Raw genomic sequence first — 25,272 nt, 5'->3', positions numbered from 1 at the left:
TTACCTCAGAATGTTTGGATTTTGCTCGTGTAACAACACGATAGTGCGGTAATAGTAACCGTTAAGTAAGCAGCAACGTGAGCAAGGTGTTTCACAGTCTGGTACACTAGAACTCGTTTAATGACATTGCTCAGGCAGGCAAGTCTTTGGCTTTGTTCTTGTAGCCGATTTGAAACAAAAACAAACATATCGATATAGATTTAAGTATAGGTGGACACACATCAAATTCATAATTTTCTATTGTTAAGGTGCGCTAAATGACACCTTTTATATGAGAAATGGCTCACACAACAAAAAACCGTTTTGTACAGTTAAAATGTATAATGAGTGCGATTAAAACTCTAAAAATATTAATTTACAATCAACCAGCTCGAGTAGAGTGCTAAAAATTACCTACATTTTGTTGTGTAAATGTTGTGAAACTTAAACATTTACTACTCAAACATTGCATTTACAGTCATATAATAAACGAAATGTTCATCTGACGACCAGTCATCTACATGTTATCTTCACTGTAGCTTTACCTTTTTCTCCTATACACGGCTTAATTGGCAGCTAAATTTGTGAGTAGCAGCATAGTGACATAACATAAAGAACGAAATATTAAATGCGATCGATCAATGATCAGCTCAATGGAAGGTTATGCTCCATTTTCACTGCACTTATTAGACTCTTTCTTTATTTCATTCAACATAATGCTGACGATACAGTTACATAAAAAGTACATCAGCACAGTACTCAAAAGACACACATGTCCTTCCCCTTATCCAAACTGCGTAAAGAAATCGAAGAAATCGAAAGAAAGAAAAATTGTATTGTTAGCAGGAGGAGGTCCGAAGCAGGAGATTTTTTAGCATAGTATATCTCATTTTTCAATACAAATATATCTGACTCAAAATAACTTGCTGTATGAGAACAGGTTGAAAATTCTACCAGTCATACGGATAACAACCGATTTATATACCACATTTTGCACCCACACGCACACGAAGCAGAGTGGCGCAGTGGAAGCGTGCTGGGCCCATAACCCAGAGGTCCGTAGATCGAAACTACGTTCTGCTATCTTCAAATAGTTTTTTACTCTTTCTTACCTTATTAAACACATTTACACAAGTACACGTATTTTCGTACTGCTGCTGCACATTTATTACTAAATTCCTGTTCCTAGACTAGATTTGTACTTTTTTTACTTCTAAATTATATAAAATCTATCTTCAAGACTTCTTGCTAGCATTCGGAAGCTTTATTTGCATTGCAAAATAACATCACATCGACAAAACGAATAGTCACGAGGCCACGGAAGCGACAAAATGCTGAAAAATTTGTCAACTTTGTCAAAATTGCTTGTCAATTGAAAAAAGTCCTCTCGTGGCCTCATTGACACATCTTGAAATTGCAAAATCTACAAATTGACAAAACTTGAGAGACAAAAGGCGTTTTCACATGACTGAAAGTCAAGCATCTGATAAAAGATCGATATTCTACTTAATAAAAGTATTAAATAATTACTAAATAATAATAACAATAGTAATAATAAAAACACCTAAGCCTCCCATCCATGCAGACCCCCGATCTCCAACAGGTCTCGCTTCACCTGATCCGGCCATCGAGTTCGCTGTGCTCCCCGGTGCCTTATGCCGAACTGGGGATCGCTATCGAACACCTTCTTGATGGAGCATGAGTCCGGCATCCTCATGACATGCCCGAGCCGTCGTATCCTGAGAGCCTTCGCCACCGTCAGGATGCTCGGTTCGCCGCCCAGCTCAGCAAGCTCGTGGTTCATCCTTCTCCTCCACGCTCCATGCTCGAACACACCACCAAAGATGGTCCGGAGGATGCGTCGCTCAAACACGCCCAGAGCGTTTGCATTCTCCGCTCGGATGGTCCAGGACTCGTGTCCATAGAGGACCACCGGGCGAATCAATGTGTGATACATCTCACATTTCGTGCGGGCTTTGAAGTCTTCTGGATTTCAGCAGTCGGTGAAGCCCATAGTATGCCCGATTCCCCTGAACAATGCGTCTCCGGATTTCACTGCTGATGTCGTTGTCCGAAGTAACGACCGTCCCGAGATATCAGAACTCCTTTAGTACCTCGAGAGAAGACTAGACTTCCCCTACCTCAGTAAAAAAGTGTACTTTATAGAAAATAGAAATAATTCGCCTTTGTAGTATGTGGGATTCGAATAATTTCAACTTGGCTACAAACGCTTTCAATGAGCCATACATATTGGATATTAACTAATATTTTAATGTGGTATGACTACGACAAAATCAGAAGCGGCTCCAATCAGCATCAAAGATGCAACATGCAAGATATCGGAACCGTGCAGAGCTATTTGGTGCCCAATGATGCATCCACTTGGCAGTCGGAGGCGTTGAGATCGTCAACATCGGTGGAAACGACCGGAGCTAGTTCTGGCTGCAGATTAGTGGCTCCGGGCGGCAACGGACGGCTCTAACGGTTCCGGATGGCTCTCTGGACGCCTCCGGCGCCTTCGGACAGCACCGAGCGGAACTATCGGTTTGATTTGACCGGAAAATGTTTGAGAAAATGTTTTCATAATAGATTTTTTGGTTTACAATGCTTACAGCAAAAAGTCACAAAATATTCTTGTGGACCGCATCCAAAATCGACGCGGGTCGCAAGTTTGACACACCTTTAACATCGCATGACGTCTACGTAGAAGCAAAAATCACTCTCTTTGAGTTGTGGTTTAAAACGTAGTTTTAGAACCCCCTACATCAGCAAGCAGAGTGGCGCAGTGGAAGCGTGCTGGGCCCATAACCCAGAGGTCCGTAGATCGAAACTACGTTCTGCCATAATAAAATTTTCTTTTTGTTTTTTAGCCTTTCGATATGCTACGCTGATATATATATATCTTTTGTATGAATTTTATTTTATTTATTTATTTATTTATTTATTTATTTATTAATAACAATGCAAGTCAACATAGTTTTTACTTTTTTAATGAATGCGAAGATGAATTTTGTTTGCCAACACATTTGGTAAATTAGTTCAATTATAAATCATAATTGCTAAATTGTTTGAGATTGTTTTATTGCGTTGAATAATCCCCCAATTTTATTTATTAATCAATGAACAACACTGAAATATCATGTTTCAATCATAATAAATATCAATTTAAATTAGGTCGATAATTTTTAATTGAGTGAAAGTACAGACTATAGTCGATTTACAGACTTGTCCTTCGATGTTACTAAATATTTAAAATGTTGAAAAGATTTTACTTGCACTAGATCGTAGCATCTGAAGGAAACTGATGTGCGTAGACCACAGAGGCCAGCTTATATTTCAAGAAGAAATAAATTAATTAATAATTTAATAATTGTGTCAAAATTATTCCGGATTATAATTAATGTACTTAAATTCTTTACAGTGTGACCTTATTTTCTAACTTTTTGTACTTTTTTTCATTTTGTCATTGGATGTACAAACACCAGGCATAGTGTAGTGTTTATATATTTTCAAAATAAAATAAACAGTGCATTCTGGATTATTATTCAAAGATATTTTTTCCCATAGCATTCTTTTCACAAAAATAGCAACGAAAAAGTAGAAACTTATTTTTTCAAAGATTTTTTAGTACTACCACTATAGGATCAATGTACCAGTCAGAAGATTAAGATTATTTGTATACATTCATTGAGACTAATCCCGATTGTGGGGGAAAAAATAATTGCACGATGCGTACTGTAATAAGTTTTTCTATTTAAAAAAAATCAATTCTCTCGCGGGCCACTTCTGTTAACGCCACGGACCACAGGTTGAGGACCTCTGGTTTACATAATGAAGCAATACGGACAAATCCGCTTCTTCTGATTAAAAAAAATACATATAAATGGGTTTGTTTTAAACAATAACACTTAATTCAATAGCTTGACACTTGAAGTTCATTAAACATATTTGTACCACTATAAATTACACCACGATTGGTACCTTTACCCTACTGCTTAAAAATATGATGGTTTATGTATGTCCACCAGAGTCAAACACGTATCGGATGAATGTTTATATATTGGCTTAACTTACCAATATGCATGTTCGCCTTCGTGGCGCAATCGGTTAGCGCGTTCGGCTGTTAACCGAAAGGTTGGTGGTTCGAGTCCACCCGGGGGCGACGATCTTTTTGTGCCGTGCATCAGTCACAATAACTAACTCCGTTTATGTATGTATCTTATGCTCTTTTTTATAGCTCTTTATAGCTCTTTATCCTATGCTTCCATTTATCTATCTATCCTATTAAAAGCATAATTAAATCCCTCAGCCACACAAATAGTATTGCGCTATGTTAGCTGTCATCATAAGAATGTTAACATTTCATAATAAACATTAGTGAATCGTATTAGTACGACTGATCTCAAACTGTTGTGGACATTGTTTAGTTCTGTGCGATCAAATATCGACAAAAAATGTTTTACATTCTATAAATAGAAATATAGTAATAAAATAATAGAGTAAAGTCGATTTTAGTAATGCCAACGAATGACACAATTTTAATTTCATTATACACAACAAAGAACCCCCCCCCCCCTCCCCATTCTCAAACACTCTACACATTGCTTTAATAACCAGGATCACGGTAAAATATCCAGGGCGACAACAAACAAAAAACTTCGCCGCCCCCGGGTGGACTCGAACCACCAACCTTTCGGTTAACAGCCGAACGCGCTAACCGATTGCGCCACGAAGGCGATATGATTTTCCGCTCCTTGTGCACCTATAAATACTTATACCTACGATTATTTTGCGCTCCTTCATCATCATAGACGAACATGAATTTTCAAGCGATTCATCACATATCCCGAACAACAATCAACAGCCAGATTGCAATTGGAAATAAAAACGAATTATGTGAAATGACAAGTTCTATGTGAACTAATGTAAAATCATTGAACACAAATGTCCCAAACAACGCGGATCAAACCATCAACTGTCTCTCTACAGCAAGCCGGCCTAAATGACTTTCATTTGTTTAGATTCCGGTAATTATGTTGATATCACAATAGCAAGATGATAAAAGTTTACACATATACCTATAGATTAATTAAGTTACAAGCAAAATCCTCCTTGATGTGTTCTTTCCGGATCAAGCTACACTAAAAACTAAGACATACATCTAAGCCATACTTATTTATGTTCCGTACATCACGTCATTAAACTTCACATATTTTCTTGACACTAAATTGAGTCCGGACTGGCGGTGTAACACCAATATACGCAGCTTGCGATCCACTACACCGAAATATTGGCACTTTTATTACTTCATACAGTGCAATTGGAAAACCGGACAACACTCAAGCTTCATTTAACTCAAGATAGATTTGTCCTGTTTTCCGATTGAGGCACTGTATTTAACCATCAAATGATATGAAATCCAAATACGCTTCTCAACTGTACTTTTCCTCACTGGATGTTTTAATAAAACTACAACGCATCGGCACATGTTTGACGCCAAATCACCAACTCACGAACACTTTTCACTGCTTGTGAAGAATTACCAAGCCATCGAAACGAACTTCAACGCCACAAAACAATAAAAATGAATTCCCGGAATCTTCCAAAACATTCATGGCAAGGTGCGATTGTCAACACTAAATACAGTAAAGGCCAATAAAATCGATGGCGCACTATCCAGACAAAAAATGCCTAGGCAACCAGCGCTGGCTTCGGTTCTATTTTATGAAAAAATTAAAATAAAAAAAAAACTATTCACAAAAATTCAGTTGTGAAGAAAAATGTGCCAATTAAACAATTGAATAACCTGACATGCAATATAAATTCGATCAGTGAATTGAGATTGTAGTTTGCTAGAATTATTTTAGAAAACATCGCACTAGAGTAAGTTGCATATTATATTTAAATCTGTTTTAAGCTTCCTATAAGAGATTTGAGATTGGGGAAGGGCATTTATTGTAAAATCTCTATAGACATCCAATGTATGCTAAAACATTTACACTTTATAAGAAATTAATTATTCATGTAATCAGAAACATTCTATTTTCGCTATTATATTCTGTAACATTTATTTCAAGAAACAAACCGCTAAAACGTTATCCAGGTTCGCAGAGTCCATTTATTTATTCACAAATAATATTCAGATGTGTATAGTATATTATATTACGTTTGGTTCCCGATATTTTCTTGCATTGTATTGCTCTCGGCAAAGGCAATCATTAGAGAAAGTGTAACAAAATATGCTGCAAAGTACAGTATTAAATACACATAGTAGTAACAGTCGATTGTACGGCGGCACATGCCTGGCACAGGGCCCGGCCACAACAACATATCAATAGGCGTTTTTTTAAGCGCAGTTCCAGAAGAAGTAAATATGTTTGTACTTTAGATTGATTCCGTTTTTTTGTTGCACATTACACAGCTGTGTTAAAATACTACGTTTACTAAACGGTCGCTGTGTAACAAAATACATGCGGTTCGTCGCTTCGACACGAAAAATGAGAGAAATCGTACAAAAAAAAACAACATTATTGCATTATTTCAGTAACAAATAGACTATAAACGGAATTAAGTTACGTTGCAGCAAGTAACCGCGCTTCATTCCTTCAGGTGCTTCTGCTGTTCGGTAATAATCATCATCATGCTCCATCACGGCCCGAAGTGGAACACACTTTTTACAGTTTTTGCCATCCGATTAGGCATGCTGCTGCTGAACCTTGGCCAACAGTTGCTGCATTTCCTCGGCGAGTCGTGCCCGTCTCGCAGCGACCGATATGAGGAGAATCTTTTTGGTTGGTCCAGATGAGCCGAACATTTTTTTCAGTGTCTTCTTGCCGTCCCGATTATGGAGCAGAAGCTCGACTCCGTCGTTCAGTGTGGAGATGCTCAGGATTTCCGTCCATTTGTGTGTCCACTCGGACTGTATTGAGAGAGAGAGAGAGAAAGCGAGATTATTACGAGATAAAAACGTATGACGACACACACTAGAGACCGGCACAAGAGAAAACCTGCACTAGAAGCGTACCTGCCATCCACCAAACATTTCACTCTTGGTTGCATAGATAATACGACTATCTGTCAGCACGACGACATCCTTATTGTCAATGATCACCTCGTAATAAGCGTATGCGTCCGTAGCAGCAAATTTCCCTTTATCAATTTCCCTGTTTCGAAGCACAGAAATAGCAAAGTATAAGCCACACGTAACAGAAGCGTAGAAAACAACCCCCTCTAATACCAACTCCCCCCAGCGGGAGTCACACTGGACCATTCATCATATCTCCCTACCTTAACAGCTTACAGCCTTCCGCTTCCTTCCGATTGTACGGCCGAACAATGCCGTCCTTGTGTAGGTAGCGGGGAGGACGCAAGCGTATCGCTTCATCGGACAGTTCCGTTGCACGCTTGACCGCGTCGAAACTGCCACTAGCGAAATCGGTCACTCCCGCTATCGGTCGAGCAACTAACCCCACCGCACCTTTGCCCAGACCCTTGAAGAATCCCTCGACGCCCTCCTCCTTAGCGCCACTGATCGGTTTGGTAAACACTCCCGTAACACCGTCGAACACGCCCATCACCAGGCCCTTGCCGCTGCGAGCGATGCCTTCCTGCAGGCTGGCCGGTTTTTTGTTCATCGCATCTCGGCGCTTCTTCTGGAAATCGTCGTCGAACGTCAACGCCGCCAAACCCTTGCCCATGGCACCAGTTATTCTGCAACAAGTTGGTGTTGAATTAAAACCCCTGCTGTTACCATGCAAACACCAGCTACACTTACTTTGAAACGGCACCGGCCGCTCCGCCAACCGTATGCCCGAACAGAGACTTTACGCCGAGCACGAGGCCCTCGGCGAACTCGCCCGGCCCTTGTATCGCTCCCTGGAACGGTTCGTAGAACAGATCTTCGACGCCCTTGGTAAAACCAACCACCAGCCCGTACGGATTGCCGATCACGTCCAGTCCCAGGACCAGCACGTACAGCTGCTTAACCGCCTGCCCGCTGTAGTGTGTCACGCACTCCGAGACGAGCTGCCGCTGGGTGAGGAACTGATATTCGCGCTCGAAGAACGCCAGCCGGAACACGACATCGTTGATGTCGGTTAACGTTACGCCAACGCCCTGCAGAATCGTCGACAGGATGCCGGGCAGTGCCTTCGATTCGGAGCCAGCCATCGAGAAGCTGACGTGAATTTTGAGTGGCCCCAGGTGAAGGTTGTCGTAAAAGTTCTTCACCTCCTGCTGCGACTGAATGGCAACGTGCGCGTGCAGCGGTTGCGTTTGAAGCTTCAGATCCTCGGCAAACAGTCGTTTCTGGGGACACAAAAAAAAAGGAAATTGAAACGCATTACTTACACAATTCGCTTTAAACTATGGCCGCAAAAATGCTTACCGCTTCCGTTTCGGTGATTTCGCTGCTGATCATTTCGCAGATTTCATTTATGAACAGCAGATCCACCTTCACGTGGAACTCCTGTATTAGCACGCGCAGATACTTGAACTGCTTAATGTTCGAGTGCGGAATGATGCGCTGCACCATGCTCATCTCGACGAACGGCTTGAACTCGGTCGTCGCCGCCACGCTCTTGGGCGGCGGAACCGGTGCCAGCACGACGGGGAATATGCAATCGACCAGCTGGTTGTCGATCTGAATGCGGTTAACCTTCGCGTGGAACTGCAGCTGATGGCTGGACGATTTCATCTCCACCCAGAGCCCCGGATAGAACGTGCGCTTGATCGCCCGATCGGTCGATTTGTGCAGGATCATATTCTGGAAGTCGATGCCGATGCGCGACTCCGCATCCAGCTGGTAGGACTTGCTTGCCACCGTGCCCACCTCCTGGTCGCGCAGATACTGCTGATATTGATTTTCCATGTTGATCGTTTCCTGTATCTTCATCTGGCGGAACCTGCCCGATCGCTTGCACTCCTCCCAGATCACGCCGGAGCTGGCGATACCGATGTACATCAGGTCGGTCGGTTTGACATTGTTGACCAACGACAGCCCGATGCCGTGTATCTCCAGCTTTACCTCCTGCGTCACCTGATCTAGCCGGCTAGCGCTATGGACGCCGTATGCAATGTTACAGTTATCGGTGATGAGCAGCACGCGCTGCGTACCATTCAGAAACGATACCCAGTAGATAACGCCATCCGTCGGGGATTTGAACTCGCTGATACCGTCGCGCCGAAGATCGTTTTCGATCGGCTGAGCTTTCGGGCCACTTTCCCACACGATCTTGCGCTCCCCGGCCGGATCGATCCAGGTGTGCAGCACCATCTGGGACGGCATCAGTATTTTCCCATTCACGTCACCCTTCTCCTTGAAAGCGAACGGCTCACAGGTATGGTTCATTAGCAGTGCGGGCGCATCCCCGGGATAGTAGCCGGTGAACGTGATGTAGATGGCCCCCTCCGTAACGTGCACGTCCACGTTGATACCACCGTACCGGTTGCGCAACTGCAGCAGCGTGCACTGCACCTCGGTGTACTTGAACGGTGCCGTCACTTCCGGCAGATCGCAACTCTTCACCTTCAGCATGCGATTGTCCTCCGTCTTCGGCCACAGCGGCACGCACTCATTCACGCCGACCTTCGTCCACGGATCTCCCGGTCGCAGGTGTTCCTGCACCTCGACGTCAAAGTTTGCCCGATTGATCAGCACAAAGTAGGGCATGAACACGATCTGCTTCGTGAGCGAATTGTGCGTCAGCGTGTTGTTAACGCCGATCTGGTAGGTCATGTTGTTAGCTTGGCACAGTACGACGCCGCTCGAGCCGGCCACATCGAGCGAGAATTTGTCGCTCCACTCCCCGGTGTCGACGCGGATCGCTGCCTTCTTTTTGCCGAAGAATACCTTCTCGCGGAAGGAGAACAGTATCGGGCCCTCGTACTCGGGCGGATGGTACAGTATGTTGGTATTCTCGTCGTTGGCCTAAACCGGGACCGGGACACAATAGTTTAGTGATGGGTGTAATCATAAAAATAATAAAAACATTAGCTTCTAGTAAACATAAACAAAACACCCTTAGCATATATCGTTCGGGACTGAGTGACAACAAAATAACATCAAAAACGTAAACAACACTGAACACGAACGAAAAGTAATAAGTAACAACACCGAGGTGCTCGAGCGATGCATGCATACAACGATGCTTCCAGATAATTCGGTGAACGAGTGGCATAAAGCATTCCTACCCTTTTGATTCATAACACAACGAACTGGTTGACCGATAGTCGTTAGATTAGATTCGAATGACAAGACCAATAACCAAAGTTAAAATACAGTTTAAATTCCCAGCTTCACACGCACTTGTTAACCGCCACCCCATACAATTCCGATGCAATGCCACTGCCTTATTTGCCAGCTAAATTTGAATGGAATGTATGCAACTTACGAAGGATGTTGTTTCTTTTTCTAGAATGTTAGCATTTCTTTATGATCTTAATTTTTTTCTTTTTCCGTATGTGTGAAATATACTTTACTATGTAATTGTTCTATTGCAAAATGGTTGTGCTTTCTAGAGTAGAACATAACAGAAAAAAAACAAACACAATAAAACCTACTTCATCCCTGGAAACACAACTGTTTAATAATTTCCAAAGCATCGGACACACATACTTCGACGGAAGCTGCAAGCAGTCGTAAGTGGTTAAATTACTATTAATCGTATTAATCGTTAAAATGTAAGCAAGGAGTACAATTTTAAAAGAGAAATCTGAGAAGAGTTTACTTTATCAGTCGTAAAATATTACCATTATCATGTTTGGAAACAAAAGATTAAATTAATAAATCAATTGACGCTGGCTACGCAAAACATCTAATCTAACGCAACATAAATTCAATTACTAAACAAGTTGCAAATAAACATAATTAGGCGTGAAAATTGTACTTAATTCAACGGTGAGAAGCATATTTAACATTGCTTACAGTTTAAACCAAGCGAAAACACATTATTTACACACGTAAACAACAGTCAAACCGTAAAGTAGATAAAAGCATCGGTCTAAGTCGTTTTCAATTCCATAACATGTTTACAATTTGTAATAAAATAATTAAAGTGGACCCTGTCCTAATTAAACATAAATTTCCGATTGAAAACAAGCCAGATCATTGCTTTCTTAGAACGAGAACGACCCATTAAACGCAATTTAGAGGATGAAAAAACACATAAACAAACGGGTAAAGGGCACAGTAACACAATCGAAGAGCGAGTTGATATGTAAAAAAGAAAAAAAGCTATCCTGTACCAAGGGAACAGTAAAAGATTGTGAAAACGGTTTGGAAAAAAATGGAATAAAGCTCAAAGAGGATACCTTGTAATTCGTTTTACCGGCTAATTCTTTCTTCTCTGTTTTGCTGGATTTCTGTACCGACGCGAAGACAAACACCAGCGCACACACACACACACATACAGATACATGGGGACGATTTGTTGTACATGTTTTCGCAAAACCAATCAGCATATTACGGCGATAATAGATTCGATAGACACGGAGATTTCGAGTTTTGTTTGGTCAAAATTGAAACATCACCAAGCACAGGCGCCGAGGACACATATAACACAGGCAAAAGGTAACGAGCACGCACATGGAGACGGAATTCAACGAAACAGACAGAAGTAACAGTACAGTAGTTGAGATGAAACGAAACAGAAATGAACGTGAAAATGTTTACCATTTACCGCGAAAAATATGTTTTTTTCAAGAAATAGAAATAACGAATATGAAGTAATACAGTATCGTAATAGATTGGCGAAATCCGTGATGAGAAATAGGATAAAGAACCATGAGTAAGAGATAAAATAGACAAAGAGAAAGGAGAAGAAAATTTAAATTTGAAGTGAAACCTAACAGTTACTCCAGAGCATGGTGGTACTGTGGTACGATTTATGGTTGAGTGGAGTGAATGGTATGAAAATCGAAACAACATAAGATAACAATATATCAAAAGGAATCCGAAAACAAATAAATTTGTAACTAGTTGCTTTCAAAAGTGCAATAATGTAAGGACCGCTCAGGAACCTTCATTACACAAACATAAGGTGTCAAAAGCTTGTAACAACAACGTACCCTAGCAAGTACAAAACTGACGAAGAGAGTTGTTTTGGTGCATAGAAATTATAAAATCGTACAATTAAAGACTTTATAAAAGGGGAGCTTATTTGCTGGTCTAGTCTTACCCGATAGCTCAGCATTAGTCCGGTCTTGTTCAGCATCCAGAATGGACAGTATACGATCAAGGTTAAACCGTCGGAACGATTTTCATACCTAAAATTCATTTCATTGTTATATTGTTGTTATATAAACCGAATCATGTTTTGGCATCCTAGGAGCACTGTGTGCACCAACTGAACTTACTTTACTCCAAGTTGCAGGGACATAACCTCTACAGAATCGTACGCATTGAAGGTCCAAACACCAAACTCGGGCGGCTGAGCGGGTATATCTGTTGTGCACGACCAGTCCTTGTCCAAATAGCCAACGAGCTAAAAACGATGGGATAAACAGTGAAACAATAACATCTGCAGCAATTAACTACCCTTTCCACTAGCTGCCTACCCTTGCCACAATGTAGGAAGTTTCCGTTGTCGAACGTGCCGAGGTTTTCACCGTCGGCAGATGAAGCAACTCCCCGGGACGAAGCAGCTTTTCACCATAATCCAAATAATCTTCTCCGGCAACCGTTGAGGCGGTGGAAAGACTTTCGTTGCTCGTTACCAAACCAGTGTCCAGTTCACGGCGCACCGAGCATCCGGCAACGGAAATGGTCAGCCCGATTGGTAAAGCATTGCGCAGCATGAATGGAGGGCGCAGGTGAATTTCGTAGCAAGCACTCAGCATGGTATGGTTGGACGATATCATGTAGAACACATCTTGGCGTTGGCGAACAGCCTGTAACAAGAATGAATATGAAATGATGCTTACAAAATGTCTTTCAATTTCAATTTGTCTTCACACTTACATTGATGTAAAATGGTTCAAACGTTTTGATCGGATCACACTGGAGCGCCTTCATTAGCTCGAAGCTATTTGGCGACTCTTTCCAGCTGATGCCTTGTGCCGAGGAATGGTAGCCTTTCATGGAGAAGTGCAGCTCCTTCGAGTCGTTGTACAAGTAGTACAGTGGTACATTCAGGTATCCGCCGGCCCGCACCTCACCGATGTGATACTTTTCGTGGTCGATAAACTGGAACACGTCTATCGGGACGGTAAAGTGATTGTACACCTGTACGATGCTACGCAACACCAACACGGTACAGCCGTGCTCGATTTTCACCTCTGAAATAATGCCCCACGCCTCCTGGCCCGTGCTACGAAAGAGCGGGAAGTACCGTTTGTCGGACTTGTACACCGGCAACGTCAGCTCCTTGTCCGTGTCGCCAACGATCACCTTCACGAACATGCGCTTGCTCGTGTCCTTATCGTCCAGCACCGTGAGGATCGTGCTGCGTTCGAAACTGTGCTGCTTCGGTTGCAGCTGCAAGCGCCCGTTCGGCATTATAATGCAGCTGCCTATCGATTGTTCCTCGTCAGCCGACTGTTCAAATGCAACCAGCTCGTCCAGGTGCGTGGAGGTAAGATGGGACCGGTGGATGTTGAAATCACTGGCAGCCAAATTTACCTTCACATCCTGGCCTGTATCGTTGCGCACTACGTACGGGGCTTGTATTTCCGATTTTATTATTCCATCCCGCTTGATAGCTTCCGAAAACGCTTTGCCAAGATTCTGCACCACATCGAGGCAGGTTTTGGTGACCGTCATTTCCAGACTGTCCCTGGAAGCGATATGCATTCGCGTGGTCGGCTCCCGCGACCGGTCCTCGTGGTGGTCCACCTCCAGATCAAACGTTAGCTCCCAAGGAATATTCGTTATTTGACCATTCGGCTGCTCGCTTACGTTAGGTTCGATGACGTACTCCCACAGCGCAAGCGCCTGGTTGTAGTACGACATACTCAAGCGCAGCGAGCTACTTATCTTCATGTCCGAGCTCCAGTTGGCTACCGATCCTTCCAAGCTTGTCTTGATGTACAGCATTGGAATTGTGTTCGTACCGAGACCAGTTTCCACAATCAGCGAGATGCACGGTATGTCAATCATGCACTTTTCCTCCTTGATCTCGATCGTTCGCATCGATTCCAAGCTCAGCGCGTCTTCAGCCAGCTCTGGTTGAATGAACCAATACTGGTCCGGATCGAACTCTTTCACATGCCACAAATCCACACAATCGTTCGATGTTGCCGATTCGTCTAATCTTGACTGCTCCTTAGCGGTTAGAGTTTGGAGCGCATTGTTCATGAGCTCGATCACTGCCGGCGATACGGAGAGTTCTATTTCCGTGCAGTTTATGCTCAAATGCAAACCAAGCCCCTCAGGGGTCGAACCGTTCAAGCTAATGGAACATGGGCGTACAACGTAGTGCTTCGTAGAGTTGCGTCGTTCTGGATTAAACTCTGCGTAGTACAGGCAAAGATCCTTCAGCTCTCCCTTAATGATTTGACGCTCCCCTATTAGCCGAACGTTTAGCGATATCTCGTTGTTCAGTATCAGTGCGTAACAGTTGATGTCATCCATTTTCTCCACCAAAATAATGTCCGGCTGTTCGATCTTCAGAATTACCGTAATTTGTCCAGCTTCTTGCTGTTGGCTGACCGGACCAGCGGATGTGCTAGCGCGTCGCAAACGTTCCGTTTGTTCGACTTCTGCCGCTTGGATCGCTTTTTGCTCAACCAGCTCTTCGGGCTGCAGGAACTGTTGTAGCTTCAACAGAAAGTCCACCGAAAGGATCAAATTAAAGCTGGACACTTTCACGTCCGCAAACATATCGCTTTCCTTCATGTTGAAGGTGATGTTAATCATCGAACGTAAGGGAAACGCCATCGATGATTCCGGCGGCTCCTCGTCACAATCTTTCACGCTGGACAGATCCATCGAAGATTCTTGCGATCGACGTTCCATTAACCTGGTGAGCATATTTTCACGGTTTGGTCGAATATCGTCCAGCCTGATATCGCAAAGCACTATTGCTGTGTTTAAGCTGCCGTCTGTAAGCTTCCTTCCTTGCAAGGACAAGTAAAACACTTCAAATCCTGCCAAACCCTCACCAGGAGCTAAGAAGGAAATAAAAACATAAAAATTCAGTGTCATACTATCATTAAATTAAATTAAATTAACTTCAACTTCATCGTACCTGTGAAAAGTTTAATGTTGATGCTATCCACTTGGAAGCTAAACTTAAGGAAAGTGTCCACTTTTGCCGGCTCAAGTGGCTTATCGGACGGTTTGTTTTCTGACGCTTTCAATTGTGCCATATCCACACCGAACGGTTTAGCCGCTGCCTTTTTAGCCACTGCCGTCCAGTTTGATTTCGCTGAAGAGAGTTGGAAATTGATTGAAATTAGTATGACAATAAATGCAAATTGTTTTTTTTTTGTTTTCAAATAATACATTCAAAAAGGTGAATTTTGAATTTTAGCTAAAAGACCTTGGAAACAACAAAACCTTGTTTTAAATTAAGCTAAATTTGCCAATAGTATAAAGTAAACCACATGCAATTGTACACTATTTACTTAGCTTACCGTCAGGCGACAGATTTACATCGGCAGTTGTAGTAACAGCGTTAGTGTAGCACACTAAGAGTATCGTTTAACAATCGTGGCAGTATCACGATAGGTATTCATTGACAATTCACGTACAAGACAGCAACAAACAGAAAGCACATATGCAATATGCAGTACGTTAATAGCAGCGATCATTACGCAAAGCAGAGTAAAGCAAAAAAAAAGATAAGAGCAAAAACGGAAAAAGTAAAAGAAAAGAAAACAAATGGAAAAGAAAACAAAAATAACGACGATGAAAATATAAACAACAATGAATGAATGAAAGAATGAATGAACGAATGAATGAACGACTGAATGAATGAATGAATGAATGAATGAATGAATGAATGAATGAATGAAAGAATGATAGAATGAATGAATGGATAAATGATTACAATGTTTAACTAGTCAACTACTGAACATACATCAGCATTTATAATGAGATGCTAATTAGGTTGCTTAGAACTGAAATCTCGCAGCGCGTGGTATCAAGCACTTAATCTATCATGATAACAGTGTTCTTAACAAATGTACGCAAAATTACTATATTACAAGCAGTTGAACAATACAGTTCATTCATTCGCGAATTCATTAATCGAATAGCGAGCATACCTTGTGGACTAGTGGGCGATTTTTCAATTTTCACTGGTTTCTTGAATTCCTCCTGTCCTTCAGTCATATTCTTAGATAAAATCTGCATTATCACGCTGTAATCGGTGGCTATGAAGTTCAGCTGTAGGAAAACGAATTATTATTCGCTCATATCGGAAAGAATCAGCGAATCAACAAATACCTACCTCAACCGCTTTTAGTCGTCCTGAAATGTCCATGTCTGGATGATCCCGATACCAACCGGAGGAGAGGTTCCGCTTCATAATCAACGTAAAGCTAGTCGGACTAAGCACTGCTCCCTGATCCGGCACGACTCCATAGGATACGTCCTCGGAACCGTACCGCGAAAAGGATTCCCCGCTCGATTCCGTTTGCGAAACCTCCACCTTCGCTAGCTTCATATCCTTTAGCTCGATTTTCATCTCATCGATGACCGCGGGTCCGTGCTGGTGGTCCGTCGGAATATCCTTAAAATTGTTGGTTATGCTCAGGTGGCCAAAATCCATCGCAACCGCTTTCAAGCTTTTCGAATCGACCGGTATGATGATGATCGGAGCTTTCACCTTAATGTTCAACTTCATACGAGTGGCCTGCGTGTACGCTTCGACGACATTGTTCTTGGCCGCTTCGGCTGCGGCAGCGCTCGCGTCTTTGATGCGTTGCTGAGCTGCTTGGAAATTGTCCAAGAATGCAAGCACGGACGTCACGAACCAGTTGAGGAACACGATCCGTGCACATCCCATCACCACCTCGATACGCATGTTGTCGGAATTGTAGTCTGAGGTGGCGTCCAGATCGAACAGTATCACCTGCACGTGCAGTGCATCGTCACCGATGATGGACAGTATTTTACTGTGTATGGTAGCTGGATTGGTGTCGGTAAGGACTATATCCTCTAGCCGCAGTTTTATTTCCGTGTAGGAGGTTTTCATGATAACACTGCTCGTTAGGTTTTTGACCTAGAAAAAAAAAAAAAAATATGGAAAGTATTATTTCCTGCAAAAAACCAAATATTTCTCACAATTAAACTTACTTCGAGCACGGCCAAAGATCGCTTGTCATTTTGCAGCTCCACCGTGACATCCTCCAGCTTTGCCATCACCCTGACTTTGATACTATCTACAATTGATTGACGTTTACGAGAAACTATTGTCAATAATAGTCGAACAGTGTGTCACAACGTGGGGTAAAAATGTTGTGTGATCGTATCGTATACATATCGGGGCAGTGAAGGGCAGAGAAGAGTGTCGTGTCCAGCAGAATGTTTGAGCAGTGCGTTGTTGTCGGATGGTGTTGTGATCGTTGTTACATATCGCGTAAAACATCACACAAACACACACACACACACACATAAACACAAACAGGAAACCGTTAATGTTGGAGCATGCATGCGTAGGGCGTCGAACGCGTCAGGTGTACGGCAAAACAGGTACCGTCGTTGTGGTCAGGATTGTGTGTATTGTAACATCAGTAACATCGTTCGTCACAACACATCACATGAACAGAAACCGAAACAGTGGCAAACATAGAAAAGGAAAAGATAAAAAAACACATCAAATGAAGCTATCTACTCACTACATTACCCGTAAAATTACTAAAATATGTTTTTCTTTTACTTAATTTGAAATTAGCTTCAACAACAGCTCCATGCTTTAAACATGTTCCGATTTTAGCTACAAATAAAAACAAGGATACTAGAAAAATAAACTAACGTTTTGGCAATTTTTTATCTTGAATTGTTAAATTTTGCTACATTTAAGTTTAAATAAATCCACTATTATCAGATAAATCCAACATTTCAAAGTAAAAAAAAATCGCTAGTGAGTTGAGAGCAAGCTTCTACAAGACTTTTGAGCTGTGTTTAAAATGTCGCTATCGAAATAACTCTGAATTAGTGAAAGCAGCACGAAACATCCGTTACAAAAACCACACCATTACCTTTGCTAGTACTGCTGGTCACAATACCATCGTCCTCCAATATCGTGGGCAATCTTTCGCGTGCCGCATTTAGCAGAGCAGTGGCTGTGCTTTCCTCCTCGTGTATCGTTGCAAAGTGATCCTTCGGCTGTAGGCCGTTTGCTTCCGACTCTTTCTTCTTGGCCACCGCTTCCATTCGCATCTGAAAATCGTTACCGAGCTGAATCAGCTCATTCAGTGCGTCCTCGTGCAGCAGCAACAGCAGGGTGGAAAAGTCGATGGCCACCTCCTGCTCCACCGATTCATACTTCGTCGTGAATTCGGGGCTGTTTTTCTTGCACTAAAAATCAAGCAAAAACGATAACTCATTATTCGGGTTTAACAACACCACTTCATTGACCCCACTCACATTGCTGTAGTTGACGGTGAACAGATAGTCGTCGTTGTTGTCGTACTTGGGCGTTTGGATGACGTTCAGCACGCGCTCCTGTTCGTTGCGCCAGCGGAACTGGTCCAGCGTGACGGCACCAAGCTTCAGGGCTACCTTCAGATCGTACGTACGCTGTACCATGGTCATTTCCAGCTGCTTCACTTTGAAAGCAATTATTTTACGCTGATTGCTACCAACCGAGCCGCCGTAGGGCACGTTGAAGGCCACACTTTTGTGCGGATGGTAGTCCTGCTCCACCGGAGACTGTGAGAATTCTTCGGTCGGTGTTGCAAACACATCCGACGAGCTGCTGCCGGTTCCACCACCATTCATTTTGAAAATAGTAAGAGAACATTCTGAAACGAACGCAAAAATGTTCAGTATTTAAGCACAACCCTTCACCCAATGCACCTTACCGTGTAGTTCGAACTTGATTTCCATATCAGTAAACTGCACTACGTCCCCATCAACAGCGTCGGCTGGATTCAGTGCCTCCGGTGGGCGATGAATTTTCGGCAGCTTTACCTGCTTTTCATCCAAATACTTCAGCAACGACAGGCTGGAGCTGAACACGTTCGAGTCCTTCGCGATCGGGGCCGGTTGCAGCTGCTCGTTGCTCTCGGGCAGTGGGATGCTGCTGACAATCGACAGGACCTCCAGCACCCGCTGCTCGGTAACGCAGACGTTCACCGATGGTAGCACACCGAATATTTTGCACTTCGGCAGCCGAGGATCGTCATCGATCACGCACAGATGGGCCGAGATGCGGAACGAGGTGGGCTCTAGCAGATGCAGCTCGGTCACCGCATTCACCCGCAGCGTGCCCTGCCAATCCTCGTCGAAGGTGGCCACGATCGCCTGCACATCGCGCACCTCCAGCACAAACTTGTCGTAACTTTGGCGGATGATTTCCGACAGAATTTCCTCCTGCCCGATGCCCTCGCCGTGCATGGTGTGGACGTCGCGCTGGTTGATTGGTCGCGGTTCGGTTTGAACCAGCAGCTTGCCCAAACTGAGCACCAGCACCGATTCGCGGCTGGAAAATATGCCCCCATGCGGCACGATGATGTAGCTGGGCATGATTTCAACGTTTAGCTCCAGCCGCGGGTGTTTGGCGATCGCGTACTGCAAGCCCGTCGCCGAACGCTCCTTGATATTTACCAACTTTTCGGCGGCGGCATCCGTTAACCTGCATTGAGGGATTGTTTTAACAAAATTTAAATATTGTTTACACTTCAAACGACTGCAAAACTCACTGCGAAATTGTAGCCGTTCGCGGAGTTTGGAACACTTTGGCCAACTGAATGATGGTTTCAGCATCGTACACAATCTGCAGTGGTCTGGAAGTGACCACGACCCGCTGATCGCATAGCTTATCTTCCGGGTTCGTCTCAAACGACACGTCGAGCAGCGTCTTGGACCCTTCCAGTTGGGATTTTACCATGATGGGAAGTATTTCGCCCTGCCGTAGGCCGGAAATGGTAAGCTCCTGCATGCCCAACGAGGCCCTGAAAGAAGAAATGGAAAGGTTTCATTAAGCACAAGTTTGTCTCGACAGTAGAGGTGCAATGTCTTTACTTCATAGCGCCCGCGGAGGGCCGTTGCTGTACGCCACAGATCACGTTCTTCAGCTCAAGCAGCATTACACGATTCAGCACGGTTTCCTTATCCGACAGCTCGGACTTTATCGAGACTTCCAGCGAGTTCAGCTCAAACTCCAGTATCTGAGCGACGTAGTGTTCCGGCAGCTCGGTCGGCGCATCATTTTCCTGATAGCCGATGGCCTGGAACAGTTTGGCCTTTTCCGCCGGCGTCATTGCCGCTTCGAACTGCTTCTCTGCAAAGGTAAAGGTAAATCCACATTGTGTTAGTGTAAGTATGTGTAAAATTTCCCACCCCGACCACTTACTAATGTCACCACCGGCCGTATCCTCCTCCTTTTTAGCACCTCCGCCCCACCAGGAGCTGAACCACCCGGCAGCTTTTTGTTCCTCCGCCTGCCGCTTCCCTTCCTTCTCCACCTCCAACGCCACCTTCTGCCGAATCACGACGATATTGTGCAGGTCGAGCATTTTCTCGTACTCCTCGCTGCGGCTCACAATTTCGGGCGTCAGCTTCTTGGCGGTCAGCTGCTGCCGGAACGCTTCCTCGTACCGGCGCAGGTTCTGTCGATGGCGCATCATGTTTTCCCATGACCAGTTCCGCCTGCGGCGCCGCACCTCCGTCTCCAGGATGCAGGTGTAGGCAAAGTGCCACCACTCCTTGTAGTTGCCCTTGTAGCCGAACCCGTAAGGCCGGTACCTGCGGTACGGCATGGCGCGCATCATGCGCCCGAACGCTTCCACCAGCTGCATGGTGTTCTGGAACTGTACCCGCGTGATGCCGATGGCCAGCGTTTCCATGCACAGCTTCAGCTTGATCTTGGGCGCCGAGAACGGTGCGTCGCCCAGCTCCGGGTTCGGCGTCATCTCGAGACAAGCGCCCGAACTGATCGGTCCGAAGATGTAGTGATAGTCGACGGGTTGCCGCGTTTTGGACGCGATCGAGGCCTCGAACAGCGCCCGGTACTCGGACGGATCCGAGTACTGGAACAGCTGCGTGTTGCAGTTCATGTACACCGAAAGCATTTCCAGCTGGGCCATCTTGTAAATTTTCGTCACCGACTCGGACACCAGCGTCTGCACCCAGTTCTCGTCCGTGGTGTGCACGCTCAGATTGCTCAGCGTCACGCCGAACGCGAACGGGTGCCCGGTGGTGGTCGTGTCCTCGTACCGGATGTGGATGTCCGATATTTTGATCTGCACATTGTTCACGATCTGGGTGGTCAGCTTTTCCGCGAACGATTTGTCCGCCACCGGGGTTACCTTCTCCTTCTCTTCCTCGTTTTTCTTCGCCTGCTCGATGCGGGCCAGCTCCGCCTTCTTCGCCTCGAACGCAACGCGCTGCTCCTTTTCGTCATTGTAGCGCACGTCCGTGTTGGGCACGGCCAGCACGTACAGCTTATCTACGATCGCTTCCACCGGGGCGCTGTAGAGATTTTTCCAGGGGATTTTCAGCACCAGCTTCCCCAGATGCCCGTACAACGTTGTCACTGGTAGGTCGAGCTCTTTGAGAGCACTCTGCTTCAGGATGAGATTGTTGAGCACGACATCGCCTAAAAGAACAGAGAGAAAATCATAGCGAATGTAGAAGAGCATCGAACAAGCTTCGTAGCCTTACAACCAGCCCCAACCAGACACGAACGACAAGCATTTCCGCATCTCCCACTGCTTGATACTCGCCACTCCCTTGTTTATTCGAATTTTATACTTTTACTTTAATGTAAATATTAGGCAACTTCACGGCGTGTATCGACAATCTGACACGTATGTCTATTTTTACAGCATTGAATCACTCCGGTGACCATCTCTGCCAACGTACAAGGCCTCCATTACTGTGTGTGAGGAATTAAATGGAATACTTTATCGCAAATGACGTCAGCTTCTGTCGCCGTAAAGCAAAAAAAAGGGAGGTAATACTTCGAAAAGCAGAATTTTTTAAAAATGAGACACATGTTCTCGCTGTAGAGAGTACGGTAATAATAAAAATCTCCGCAAACACAGGCACAGATAACCGAGGGATATTACTCTTATCATGCCGCACTCAAGAAAAAGTGAAGTGCTTCACCGCGGCGCATTTGCACTTATTGATATGGTAAGCAATGATTTGTTGGGCAACGATCGATCGCCGCCTTTCAAGCGGCTCGATGGTCTTATCTGTTACGATTACGGGCGAGTTTACATATCTTGCAGCAAAATGAACACATTTTCGCACCTTTGATTACACAGCAGTCGTCATCTGTATTCGTGTGCGTAAGCATGCAAATCCCTGTTATCTTGTTTTGTTGTCTATTGCAACCTTTAGTTTTTGATTCGTTGGCATAAATATGTACATTGAGCAGTAGAAAAAATAGGGAAAAAATCCGAACCTACAGGGTTTTCCAAACCACTTTTGAATGTAAACATTGTTATTCAGCACGTGCAAAATGCTATTCCACATCACTTTTATAATTCATTTACATCATCATATTTTTTAATTTCTTCAGCATGATTTTCAACACGTCAACTGTCAGCGGGTAACAGTCAAAACGATGGTCAAACTGAAATGATGAAAATTATGCTGATGAAATTAAAAATTATTGTGATGGAAATGAAATGTCAGATTGATGTGGAACAACATTTTGCACGCGGTGAATAACAATGTTTGCATTCGAAACAGACATGGAAACCCCAGTAATGATTTTTAATTTCTTTAGCATGATTTTCAACACTTCAACTGTCTACGGGTCATACGATCCGGCTTCAAAACCCCGGTGAAAAAACGTTGGCAGCAGTAAGTTGAAGAGTCGAAAATCATGTTGAAGAAATTAAAAATTAATATGATGGAAATGAAATGAAAATCCTATATTTCTTACAAAAAATATCCTATTCGTGTTATTAATTTAATAAAAAAAAAAAAAACATTCGTAAGAATGTTCTAATTAGCTTTTCCTGTGCGTTTTTCAAAGTTATAATAATTGTAAGAAAATCAATTTACAACATAATCCTTAAGTAATTAAAATTTCCAATAAAAGAGTTCAGAAAACAAAAACCAATTCTGTTCCAACGACTCAATTCAAACAAAGTTTACCCACCATCTGAAGTTTACTTGCCCACAGTTTAAAACCCATATAAGGATTCATCTTCTCGATCCGGAATGTACCAACGACCTCAGCTAACTATCACTTTCTTTGACGCCGAAGCCGTACTACACGATTCCCCCCCACATCCCCACAGCGCGTCGTCGGTCTTTGCCGTTCGTTCATCGACAAACGAAACCGAACTTTGTCTAATCGATTTTTCATTTTGAAGTAAAAAACAGAAGCGTTGGAAATGAAAAGAAAAAAAAACGCTTTACCATAATCAGCAGTCCACCACCAAATGCAGCATGCTAATCACGCATCCCCGCCAAACCCAAATGTGTGAATCGTTGGAGAGGTGTGAGAGAGTGGAGGGGGGGGGGGGCTTGTTGTTGTGATCAGATTTGGCCGTGGTCGACGCTACCAAACAAGTAATATGGGCGAAAAAAAAGATGTCTTTGCCATCTTAGCAACCATTGCAGAGAGCAAAGTTTACGCGGTTTGGTGCGCGCACACCTCGTAACCATTACAAACATCTGCATCGCTCGTTTTTTTTCCATTTCCCCCATACACCTCCCGGGGCGTGCGTACGTGTCACCCCGGCGATACACCACTTACCACCCCAGATGCCAATTTTCAGCTGCTTCTTGTCCAAGTTTTCCACATACTCCCCGACGAATCGGTTCAGCACGTCGGCGACGATGCTTTCGAACACCATCTTTCCGACTCCGCCTGCTCAGGTTGCTGCTGCTGCTGCTGCTCCGTCCAATTTGGTTGTATTAATCCGCTCTGGCTACCGCAATTGCATCGATACCGTGTCACCCAGCGCACAACCGCCACCACTACCACCACCCCCTATATACACACACACGTGTTTATCGCTTTGTTTTCAAAGTTTTCTATTTTTGAGTGTACACTTTCCACCCCCAGCAGCACATATTCGTTGGTCGTATTTTACGCATCGACGAAAGAAAAACGTGCTACACCACCATTAAAATGCGACGCAGTCACAGGCAGTAGGCCCTCCGTCACCTCGCCCGTTCGTTCACTATAGGGTCGTATTTCACGCTTTTCTACACTGTTATCAATCGCGCTCTGTAGCGCTTGAGTGTTTGGAAGAAGTGCAGCAGCAGCTGCTGCCACTTTTAGGCTGAACCGACGGAGACGGGACCTGGCAGCGGCGGGCACAATATGGTTGAACGCACAAACAAGTGTTTGTCACCACCTTTTCACTAACTATTGCCACTTGCACACTGGCCTAACACACTGGGGGGATATGGGTGATGGTTCGAGCTGAGCGAACAGCGATGACATCATTGGGTGCGATGGTGCCAGCCACACTACTACTACCAACTTGCACTTTTCACGAGCAACCGTTTGTTTTTCTCTCTCCACCAAAGGTGTACCCGATTCCGCCTGCTACAGAGTACAACCGGGGAACGATTTTCCTCGCCCCGTCTGTTGTTTTTCTTCTGTTACTACAAATCCACCCCACACGGTGGATTATGAACGTGCACGGTGCGCGGTAGTGATGACGACGGGGTGCCAGTAATCAAGACGTACGGCACCTTCTTGCTGACCCGTCTCGCTCGCCTTATCGCACACACCACACACACACATTTACACCGCTCCGATGAGTCACATGAATATTTTTTAAGAAAGCAAAAAAAAAAAACAAAAACTGTCACTTCACTATCTGCGTTCCGGATTTTACAGACAGAAGAGAACCACCGTTTTCACAAGTGCGCACTTGTGAACCGTTCATGTGGTTCTGGCATTGTTCTGCGTGTGACAGCGCGCTGTCAAACCAGCGCAGCCAGCCGCGATGTTTCGTAGCAGCCGAAGCTTTCCCGAACCATGAACGAACCTTTGTTGATGGGCGCTTCGGCCAATCAGCTGGCGGCAAATTTGTAAACAAACCAAACGAAAGCATGTGCGTTTTGCTTTCCCCCCCCCCCCCTCTTCCGTTGCCGTTCTATGCGTGACAGTTCCTAAAGGGGGAGGGGTGGGCCGCTGACAGCTGACCTGTCAAGGTGCTTACGGGTTGTTTACGCCGGACGTTCGCAGGGAAAGGTTTCTTTCG

The 25,272-nt window shown here is 44.3% G+C and overlaps 1 protein-coding gene and 4 non-coding genes across 9 annotated transcripts; 3 read left to right on the top strand and 2 right to left on the bottom strand.

The window, feature by feature from the left end:
• Positions 1-990: 990 nt before the first annotated feature.
• On the top strand, positions 991-1,062 carry Trnam-cau (transfer RNA methionine (anticodon CAU)). The gene has a single exon. It is a non-coding gene; the product is annotated as a tRNA-Met (tRNA).
• A 1,688-nt stretch (positions 1,063-2,750) lies between these two features.
• Positions 2,751-2,822, top strand: Trnam-cau (transfer RNA methionine (anticodon CAU)). The gene has a single exon. It is a non-coding gene; the product is annotated as a tRNA-Met (tRNA).
• A 1,245-nt stretch (positions 2,823-4,067) lies between these two features.
• Positions 4,068-4,141, top strand: Trnan-guu (transfer RNA asparagine (anticodon GUU)). Its single transcript has one exon. It is a non-coding gene; the product is annotated as a tRNA-Asn (tRNA).
• A 500-nt stretch (positions 4,142-4,641) lies between these two features.
• On the bottom strand, positions 4,642-4,715 carry Trnan-guu (transfer RNA asparagine (anticodon GUU)). Its single transcript has one exon. It is a non-coding gene; the product is annotated as a tRNA-Asn (tRNA).
• Positions 4,716-6,074: 1,359 nt separating this feature from the next.
• On the bottom strand, positions 6,075-24,984 carry LOC120952066 (intermembrane lipid transfer protein Vps13). 5 transcript variants are annotated; one of them, XM_040371175.2, is made up of 22 exons: positions 23,808-24,984; positions 20,442-21,686; positions 20,111-20,369; positions 19,789-20,040; positions 18,949-19,721; positions 18,512-18,888; positions 18,124-18,442; positions 17,219-17,331; positions 16,371-17,144; positions 16,186-16,306; positions 15,553-15,606; positions 15,165-15,344; positions 12,938-15,084; positions 12,535-12,867; positions 12,334-12,461; positions 12,156-12,243; positions 11,290-11,340; positions 8,366-9,907; positions 7,754-8,286; positions 7,267-7,689; positions 7,004-7,142; positions 6,075-6,898 (listed from the first exon to the last, which is right to left on the bottom strand). In XM_040371175.2, exons 1-22 carry the CDS (start codon positions 23,905-23,907, stop codon positions 6,674-6,676), a joined length of 10,176 nt encoding a protein of 3,391 aa, XP_040227109.2. In that variant the 5' UTR covers positions 23,908-24,984; the 3' UTR covers positions 6,075-6,673. The 5 variants fall into 5 exon arrangements, with proteins under 5 accessions (XP_040227109.2, XP_040227110.2, XP_040227112.2 ...); XM_040371176.2 differs by having other exon boundaries at positions 17,219-17,304; XM_040371178.2 differs by lacking the exon at positions 15,553-15,606.
• Between the last annotated feature and the right edge of the window lie 288 nt (positions 24,985-25,272).

The sequence above is a fragment of the Anopheles coluzzii genome, chromosome 2 (genome assembly GCF_943734685.1).
Source record: "Anopheles coluzzii chromosome 2, AcolN3, whole genome shotgun sequence".
Taxonomy (NCBI): Eukaryota; Metazoa; Arthropoda; class Insecta; order Diptera; family Culicidae; genus Anopheles; species Anopheles coluzzii.
The sequence above is the reverse complement of the archived record's forward strand: the minus strand, read 5'-3'. Positions and strand labels throughout refer to the sequence as shown.